Source organism: Ammodytes marinus (assembly GCF_949987685.1).
Source record: "Ammodytes marinus genome assembly, chromosome: 9".
NCBI lineage: Eukaryota > Metazoa > Chordata > Actinopteri > Uranoscopiformes > Ammodytidae > Ammodytes > Ammodytes marinus.
Window position 1 is genome coordinate 29,828,663 of NC_137213.1, and position 10,640 is coordinate 29,839,302.

Here is a 10,640-nt window from a genome sequence, read left to right on the forward strand (position 1 = left end):
ATTATTAAAATTATCTATCAAGTGTCTCTATGTCTCAGCTTGAAACAGGATTTAAGAAGGCTGCAAGTTTTTAAAAATTAACAGTTAACATCATTCTCCCTCTGCTGCTGCTCACTACTAACGTTCCCTTGTATGATAACTTTAACCTTAACACTTTAAAAACAATAACATAAAAAAAAAAATGGAATACGTGTTGATCTACCTGGGCGGGTCTCAATCTACCTGGGCTGATTCACCTCTGAAGAGAAACAAAGTTAAAATATTGCTTTCATTGTTTGTTATTTCAAGATGTTACTAAAATACTAATTATTGTTTCTGTAGTTTGCATTTGTTTATTAATGCTCTGCCCTTATTTTGAGGCGAATAATCTACTGCATTTAACTTATTAATCCTTTATTGACTTACATAAAGTGTTTTTGATTTGTGTAAGGATGGTTTTAATGGCAGCTGCTGATAACTCTCTTACCCAGTGCTTATAGCGATTTAACCCAGAAACATTTAAACAATGCAATGAAATTACCCCAAGAGTTTGATTTGTGTAAGACGGTTTTTTTTTTAACATTGATGCTTTTTTGTGATAAATAGTATTGATAATCATTAAATCCTTACTGGTATGATCTGAGCGTAGCTGCTTAAACCTGCAGTGTGTAGAATTTTGGGATTTTTTTCATAGCAGACGTGGTAGAAAATTATTATAATATCCATAAATTTGTTTAATTTAGTGCATGATAGCTGATTATTTTTTGAATTATTATTTTTTCCCTTAGAAAGGGTCTCATATATCTCCGTATTTCTCCATACCATGGACCGAGGCATGGGCACAACCATTTTGGAAGCGTCATAGTTGGAATGTCTTCAGCTCTACAGAAGCACAGAATGGAACAGTTGGCCACACTGTGTCCATCAGAACTACCAGTTGGAATGTTCTTGAAGATTTTCTGTTGCTTCTCTGAACGGGAGCCACAGAGAGACGAAATGTTGTGAACTAGAATTGTACCACTTGATGATGTCATATTACACACTGCACCTTTAAGTTGTTAAAGTTTGTTCATCATTCACAATTAATTAATTAATTACCGTCTTCATCCTGGAATGTAGCAAAGCTTGATTACCCGCTCTCAAACAATGCCAGCTCCACTCCACACCCCTTCAGATCTATATTTGAATATGGGTGGAACCAACATGGGTGAGCTGTCAGGCCCCATTCAGAGTTCAAAGTAGGTTCAGTTTTGATGAAGTGCAACTCAGACAGTCACTGTCACTAAGGTGAAATGGCGCAGAAAGGAGTTCAGCTCGACCGAGACATAATTTGCTGTTCAATATGTCTGGATCTACTGAAGGATCCGGTGACTATTCCCTGTGGACACAGCTACTGTATGAACTGTATTAACACCCACTGGGATGAAGAGGATGAGAAGGAAATCTACAGCTGCCCTCAGTGTAGAAAAGCCTTTAACCAGAGGCCTGTGCTGGAGAAAAACACCATGTTAGCAGCTTTAGTTGAGGAACTGAAGAAGACTGGACTCCAAGCTGCTCCTGCTGATCACTGCTACGCTGGACCTGAAGATGTGGCCTGTGACGTCTGCACTGGGAGAAAACTGAAAGCCCTCAAGTCCTGTCTGGTCTGTATGGTATCTTACTGTGATAATCACCTCCAGCCTCATTATGATGTGGCTCCATTAAAGAAACACAAGCTGGTGGAGCCCTCCAAGAAGCTCCAGGAGAAAGTCTGCTGTCGTCATGATGAGGTGATGAAGATGTTCTGCCGTACTGATCAGCAGTGTATCTGTTATCTCTGCTCTGTGGACGAACATAAAGGCCACGACACAGTGTCAGCTGCAGCTGAACGGACTGAGAGACAGAAAGAGCTCGACGTAAGTCGACTAAACATCCAGCAGAGAATCCAGAACGGAGAGAAAGATGTGAAGGTTCTCCAACAGGAGGTGGAGGCTATCAATGGAGCTGCTGATAAAGCAGTGGAGCACAGTGAGAAGACCTTCGCCGAGCTGGTCCGTCTCATCCAGAAAAGAGGCTCTGATGTGAAGCAGCAGCTCAGATCCCAACAGGAAACTGAAGTGAGTCGAGTCAAAGATCTTCAGGAGAAGCTGGAGCAGGAGATCGCTGAGCTGAAGAAGAAAGACACTGAGCTGAAGACGCTGTCACTCACAGAGGATCACAACCAGTTTCTACAAAACTACTGCTCCCTGCCACCACTCAGTGAATCTACAGAATCATCCAGCACCGACATCCGTCCTCTGAAATACTTTGAGGATGTGACAGTGGCTGTGTCAGAAGTCAGAGATAAACTACAGGATGTCCTGAGAGGGAAATCGACAAACATCTCACTGACGCAGCCTGAAGTGGAGGTTTCACTGTCACATCCAGAGCCCAAGACCAGAGCTGACTTCTTAAAATATTCACGTGAAATCAAACTGGATCCAAACACACCCAACAAATATCTGTTATTATCTGAGGGGAACAGAGAAGCAACATATGTGGGTATAAAACAGAATTATCCTAATCACCCAGACAGATTCACTAGATGGTCTCAGGCCCTGAGTAAAGAGAGTCTGACTGGATGTTGTTACTGGGAGGTGAAATGGAGAGGGCGAGGAGTTGATGTAGCAGTCACATACAAGAATATCATCAGAGTAGGGAAGGAGGTACGTCAATTTGGAATGAATGACAAATCTTGGTCATTGGATTGTGACTCAGGCAGTTATGCATTCTGGTTCAACAATGTCCAAACTCCCGTCTCAGGTCCTCGGTCCTCCAGATTAGGAGTGTACCTGGATCACGGTGCAGGTACTCTGTCCTTCTACAGCATCACTGACACCATGAATCTTCTCATCAAAATCAAGACCACATTCACTCAGCCTCTCTATGCTGGTGTTGGGTTGTATCAGGATCATGGAGACACTGTTGAGTTTTGCAAGCTCAAATAGACAGGAGTCAAAAGCTGCTGGAGAACCGGTGAAACTATCATGTGAGTATATCTGAGGTACTTTCATGTTGAGAGCAGCGGGGCATTTGTCTTTCACATTATACACAGGCTTAAAACAATTAAAAATTCAAATAAGATTTGGATTGAGAGGCAGAAAACACATGCCACGGGGCTTAATTGAAATTATGCAGCTTTTATGTTTATTATGCATATAGCATTGTTTTGTCTACAAGTGGCTTATTTACAGTAACAACATGAATGTGAGTCAGTGTCTTTCTTTAGCCAATAGAAATGAAGAGAATCATGATATCTTCCTGCAAATCTTGCATTGCAGCCAGCATCACTGCTTTATTGTTTTGGGGACTTTGGTAGATATGCAAATTTAAGGTCCTCCTGCTTTGCATAAATCTGGAGAATTATTTTTTTAAATTTTAAAATGTATAGTGTGGATGTGAAAACCCCCACATTAAAATTGGACAAGAAATTGCTATATTATTTAACCTGTAATAAGTACAGCTGCTTTCCACCACATACTTTAGGTCCTGGTTGTGAAGCTGTTGTGTTTGTTATGACTGACTGTGAGGATGTACATAATCATATAGATGGAAATACTGTGTGTGTGCCTTACTCAGTCATTATAGTTACCTTCATTTATCGTCCTTTATATCATGATTTACGCCAACTATTGTTTAAAAAGGTGTGTGTTCCTGATTTTGATTTACATTTTTTGACTTACCGAAATTGAATTCCTTTTTTTTTTTTTTTTTTTTACGCTTTATGATAGTGTAGAGACAGAGTTGAAATGGGGCAGAGAGGGGAGTGACATGCAGAGAACGACCGCGGGCTGGAATCGAACCCGGGTCCGCTGCTGGCCGAGGCCCATGGGGGGGACGCCCTACTAACTGAGCTAAGGGCGCCCCTGAATTCCTTTTTAATATTTTTTTGATATGTTTCTAAAGCCTGGGATAGGATGGTAAAAGTTAGAAATCCTCGGCTTTTTCTACTTATTTGTGCTTATTCTTATCTTATTTCTCATTTGGATTATTGTATTGTGTCTTATAAGGGGTTGGGTTTTTGTATTTGTTATATTTTCTACTCAGGAATATATCCTGAAGCGTTATGGTTGAAAATGATCTCTTTTTGTTTAGATGATGTATCTGATTATAGTTCAGTTGAAGTAGATGTATTGTATTATAGTTGGATGATGGTTGGATGACAGTCGGGAAGGTTTGGTTTATTGTTAGTTAGTGTGTCTGTATAATTCCATGTTGGATGGGTAGTGTAAATGAACCGACACGAGAATAAAATATTCGTTCATTTATTCATAACTTTAGAATACTATATGAATTTGGGTTTCTGCACTTGGATAATCAAAAGATGTTGATACTTAAACATCAAATTGTCGACATCAATGTAAATGAGGGTCACTCCTCAATTGATCTTTCAAGGATAAATAAAGGAAAATGTATATATATATAATGTGTTGGTAATATAAAAAGTGGCTTAGAGTACTTTGAAAAGTCTGATACCAATCAAATCATGTAATACAAAAATGTATTGTTATCATCAAAGGTTGTTTTTTGTTGGTATGCATGAAGTGTATTTTTTTGTGGGAAAAAATAAAAACTTCATAAAAGTATATTTGTGTGTTTTAAATTTGAATTTGGAATATGGAACAGAACAGACTACTGTATATAGTAAGGGTAACGTGGAACATTCAAAAGGTCTGACCTGTATTGTAAGAGTCTGAGGTTGCTTTACCCAGATTTGAGATGGAAGAGAGGCGAGTGAGGCCCATGGGAATCCCTGATGTCCTGCAGGTTACACACACACACACAAACACACACACACACACACACACACACACACACACACACACACACACACAAACACAAACACACACACACACACACACAAGGTTGGGTGTTATGAATTTAAAATTTAAAATTCGTCCTGATGGTCCGTCTGAGATAAATTAACACACAAAAGCAAAATTGTAGTTCTATTTTGAAAATACACTCAACAAAAATATAAACGCAACACTTTTGTTTTTGCTCCCATTTTTCATGAGATGGACTTAAAGATCTAAAATTCATTCCAGATACACAATTGTACCATTTCTCTCAAACATTGTTCACAAATCTGTCTAAATGTGTGATAGTGAGCACTTCTGCTTTGCTGAGATAATCCATCCCACCTCATAGGTGTGCCACATCAAGATGCTGATCTGACATCATGATTAGTGCACAGGTGTGCCTTAGACTGTCCACCATAAAAGGCCAAAGTTTATTTGGAAGACAGTGGGACCATCCTCATTACTGCAGCCACCAACAAGTCAACATTTGATATCTGATGCACAACACAAGATGGCGCCAACACCCTGCTAACCTAAAGCTCCCCAGCTGAGGTTGTCTAAAGTTTAGTTAGGAGTAGGACATGTTTTCAGGTGGATGCAATAGAGTATAATGTATGATAAAGATTGAAACTGTAGTGAGTGACTAATAAAAATTGTAATTGATCTTTAACACAAAATTACATTCCTATTATAAATACTTGAAGTCAAAACAATCTTAATAACTTCAACAGCAGTTATTAGTTAATCTATTGTCATCAATGGTATTTGAACTGTGGTAATCATTAAAAATTAAATAAAACTGAATTTAAAAAAATTTTAAATCCGAAAACTGGATCGGTCTCCAAAACCAGAAATCCCATGAAGTATTTACCCACTAAAAGCAAAAGTGAGCATTGTCTCTAAATGAGAAATAAGATAAGATAAGATAAGCCTTTATTGTCATTATATTCAAAATACAACAAAATTCCAAGTGCCCCTCCCCCCCTTTTTCCAACACACTAAACACATAAACATCATCAATCATAAAAACTAGGGCAGGGAAAAGTGCATTTGTATAAAATATATAATAACTTATAACAATTATAATAATATCTTAAAAAAAAGGTTGCAGAGTAATTTACGTGTGGCGATTGAAAGAGTGTATGGCCTTGGGAAAGAAACTGTTTAAGAGTCTGGTGGTTCGGGATTTTATTGACCTATGTTGTATTCCTGAGGGCAAAAGGTAAACATCTTGGTAGCCAGGGTGGTAGGAGTCTTTGATGATGTTTTTTTAGTGGTAGCAGGTGTTTGCAATGTCCTGGAGTGATGGCAGAGGGCAGCCAATGGTTTTCTGTGCTGTGCTGATGATGACGTAAAGCCTTTTTGTCGGCAGCTGAGCAGCCTGCATACCATGCTGTGAGGCAGAAGGTGAGGTTTCTCTGTATCAGAGTGGTAGAAGGCCAACAGTAACCAGCCCACAGACCAAGAGAGATTGTCCAATATGTGGGTTCCCTGGGGTTGGAAAGTTGAATGATGTTGAAATTTGAAAGAATTTGAATAACATTTAAAAATTTTCGGAATGGAAAATATGAAAAAAAGGGCTGTATAATTATCAATATAGAAAAGCTGATGTTAAACTGGATAGTTGAAAAAAAACACTTGACAAAGTGTGACACATTCCTTTTAATAGGCTGGGAGCTAAACTACATTGAGGGATACATTTATTTCTGAAATAGCAGCTGAAGCAATGTCAAGAAGTAAAAGTTTGAAAATGTAGTTAATATGTTAAATACCCAAAATTCATGAAACATGTGAAATATTTACAAGTTAGCATGTGATTGTTTTGCTGGAATAATGAACACGTAAGACAGGAAAAAAACTTTTAGAACTGTGAAATAGTTGTTCAATGGGTTTGTTGTAGCTGAACAGCATTGCTACTTTTAATATGAATAAAGACGTATGACGTGTCTAACAAGTATTTGGGGCGACTGTGGCTCAGTTGGTAGAGCGGGTCGGCTGATGATCAAAGGGTTGGAAGTTCGATCCCCGCCCTGCCACCTATGTCATAGCTGTTGTGTCCTTGGGCAAGACACTTCACCCACCTTGCCTCGTGTGAATGTCGATAGTTAGCCTGCTATCGGTGTATGAATGTGTGTGTGAATGGTAACGTGGGAAAGGCAAACAGGTCTCCCTTGTAAAAGAGTCTTCGGCCTCAATGGGATTTACCTGTATAAATAAAGGTTAAAAAAAAAGTATAATTGGGGTTGGAGAATTAAAAAATACCATGAACAAATGTTGAATATTTCAGAGATTAAATGGAGTTTCTAGCAGATTTTTTTTAACAAATGGGGTGTTACTGGTTGCTATGAGGTTGCTAAAAAGTTGAATATTATTTAAAATTTGAAGGAGTTACAGTGAGACAAAAATTTACGCTATCAGAAAGAGATGAAAAAAAAGATATGAAGAACAGCATTCACATTATTAAAGTGTCAAACTGCTCCTTTTCCTGGAATGCAGCAAAGCTTGATTACACTCCCTCCTCTACCTGTCCATATAATCCCTTCCCCTTTTGTTCTTCAGTTTGAAAATGGGTGGAACCAACATGTGTGAGCTGACTGGCCCCATTCACTGCACACACACATGTTGTTCAGATCAGAGCTAAAACTAGGTGCGGTTCTCAGTAAGTGAAACTCAGACAGTCGCTGACACAGAGGTGAAATGGCGCAGAAAGGGATTCCACTCGACCGGGAGATAATCTGCTGTTCGATATGTCTGGATTTTCTGAAGGATCCGGTGACTGTCGCCTGTGGACACAGCTACTGTATGAACTGTATTAACACCCACTGGAATAAAGAGGATGAGAAGGAAATCTACAGCTGCCCTCAGTGTAGAAAAGCCTTTACCCCGAGGCCTATGTTGGAGAAAAGCACCATGTTAGCAGATTTAGTGGAGGAACTGAAGAAGACTGGACTCCAAGCTGCTCCTGCTGATCACTGCTATGCTGGACCTGAAGATGTGGCCTGTGATGTCTGCACTGGGAGGAAACTGAAAGCCCTCAAGTCCTGTCTGGTCTGTATGATTTCTTACTGTGAGAAGCACCTTCAACTTCATATTGAATCTAATGCATTCGAAAAACACAAGCTGGTGGAGCCCTCCAAGAAGCTCCAGGAGAACATCTGTTCTCGTCATGATGAGGTGATGAAGATGTTCTGCCGTACTGACCAGCAGTGTATCTGTTATCTCTGCTCTGTGGATGAACACAAAGGCCACGACACAGTGTCAGCTGCAGCAGAACGGACTGAGAGGCAGGAAGAGCTCGAAGAGAGTCTACAAGACATCCAGCAGAGAATCCAGGACAGAGAGAAAGATGTGAAGGTTCTTCAACAGGAGGTGGAGGCTATCAATGGCTCTGCTGATAAAGCAGTGGAGCACAGTGAGAAGACCTTCGCCGAGCTGGTCCGTCTCATCCAGAAAAGAAGCTCTGATGTGAAGCAGCAGCTCAGATCCCAACAGGAAACTGAAGTGAATCGAGTCAAATATTTTCAGAAGAAGCTGGAGAAAGAGATCACCGAGCTGAAGAGGAACGATGCCGAGTTGAAGACGCTGACGCTTACAGAGGATCACAACCAGTTTCTACAAGATTACTCCTCACTCTCAGATATCAGAGGATCTATAGAATTACCCAGCACCAAAAACTGTCCTCTGACCTACTTTGGGGATGTGACAGCGGCTGTGTCAGAAGTCAGAGATAAACTACAGGACGTTCTGAGAGAGACAGAAGTTTCAATGTCACAACCAGAGCCCAAGACCAGAGATGATTTCTTAAGATATGCACGTGAAATCACACTGGATCCAAACACAGTCAACAACTGGCTATGTTTATATGAGGAAAACAGTGTTGCATCATTACTGTTTGATAAAGACTGTTATTCTGATCACCCAGAGAGATTCACTGACAGTTCTCAGGTCCTGAGTAACGAGAGTCTGACTGGACAATGTTACTGGGAGGTAACACTGGTAGGGAAAAGGGTTTATATAGCAGTCGCTTACAAGAGTATCAGCAGAGCAGGGAAAGAAAGTTATTTTGGATTTAATGACAAATCTTGGGCATTACATTCTAACAGATACGATTATATATTCTGTTACAACAAAGTCGAAACACCCGTCTCAGGTCCTCCATCCTCCACAGTAGGAGTGTACCTGGATCACAGTGCAGGTACTCTGTCCTTTTACAGCGTCTCTGAAACCATGACTCTCCTCCACAGAGTCCAGACCACATTCACTGAGCCTCTCTATGCTGGAGTTCGGTTGTATGACGATTTTTCAGACACTGCTATATTTGAATAGACAGAAGTCAAAAGCTGACAGTAAACCCATTAAACTAACATGTGCATATGTCTGAGGTAGTTTTCCTCCTGAAAACACCAGAAAGTTCAGTGTTCATGTTGAGAGCAGCAGAGCATTTGTCAGTCACTCTCTGTCCTTTCACTTTTTGTCACTAAAACAGCTTTTTGACAGAGAAATGGGCAGACTTTTCTCGTTGAGTAAGAACAGCAGCTTTCCTCCACATACTCATAGGTCCTGGTTGTGAAGCTGTTGTGTTGGTTATGACTGACAGTAAGGATGTACATAATCATATAGATGGAAATACTTAAGTGTGTGTGCCTTAGTCAGTCATTATAGTTACCTTCATTTATTGTCCTTTATATCATGATTTACGCCAAATATTGTTTAAAAAGGTGTGTTCCTGATTTTGATTTACATTTTTTGACTTACCGAAATTGAATTCCTTTTTTTTTTTTTTTTTTTTGGCATTTTTACGCTTTATGATAGTGTAGAGACAGAGTTGAAATGGGGCAGAGAGGGGAGTGACATGCAGAGAACGACCGCGGGCTGGAATCGAACCCGGGTCCGCTGCTGGCCGAGGCCCATGGGGGGGACGCCCTACTAACTGAGCTAAGGGCGCCCCTGAATTCCTTTTTAATATTTTTTTAATATGTTTCTAAAGCCTGGGACAGGATGGTAAAAGTTAGAAATCCTCTGCTTTTTCTACTTATTTGTGCTTATTCTTATTCTATTTCTCATCTGGATTATTGTTTTGTCTGTCTTATATATAAGGGGTTGGGTTTTTGTATCTGTTGTATATAGGGGAAGGTGGGGTGATTTGTGCATTTTGGAAGTTGCAAAACCCCTTGTTTCTAGAAAACCGTGGAAGAAATTGGAAATGTGACCACATATTTAAGAAGAGCCATCCATTTGACTCATCCTGTAAAGAAGGGAGACACAAGGAATAAGATATAAGCACATTTAAGCTCAAAAAACTGTGTTTTGCCTTTCAAAGTAAAATTTCCATGATCAAGGTTTTTTGATTATTGTGTCTGAACAATTATAGACACGTTTGAAAACATTTGACACATGTTTTAGTGCTTTGGTATGCTACACTTTGAGTCTATATAGTTAGCACAATGTCAACCCTAAATTGCTGCATCATGCCTATTATCCAAAATTCTGGGGATGGGGTGATTTGTGCGCAAGGGCCTGGGTGAGTTATAAGTAAGTAAGTAAGTAAAATGTATTTATAAAAGCACATTTATGACAGTTTGCACTGTCCAAAGTGCTGTACATAGTGCATTCAGTAGGTAAACAATGAAGGTAAAATAACAATAACCAAAATAAAAGACGTAAAGCCCATACATCCACATAAACACAGATAGTAGTGCAGAGGTAAGTAAGTAGTGCAGAGGTTAATGGGGAGGAAACACCAGGGTGTACATATGGGTTTTGAGCCTTGATTTAAAGGCAGAAATGTAGGGGGAATCACATTTGTCAGGTGGCAGTTGGTTCCACAAGCACGGAGCAACT

General features: G+C 39.9%; 1 protein-coding gene across 1 annotated transcript; it reads left to right on the forward strand.

The window, feature by feature from the left end:
• Positions 1-1,271: 1,271 nt before the first annotated feature.
• Positions 1,272-10,064, forward strand: LOC307255462 (uncharacterized protein; the record flags this gene model as incomplete). The annotated part of the gene is made up of 2 exons (XM_080034146.1): positions 1,272-2,931; positions 7,492-10,064. 2 exons carry the CDS (start codon positions 1,272-1,274, stop codon positions 9,123-9,125), a joined length of 3,294 nt encoding a protein of 1,097 aa, XP_079890272.1. The 3' UTR covers positions 9,126-10,064.
• Positions 10,065-10,640: the final 576 nt, after the last annotated feature.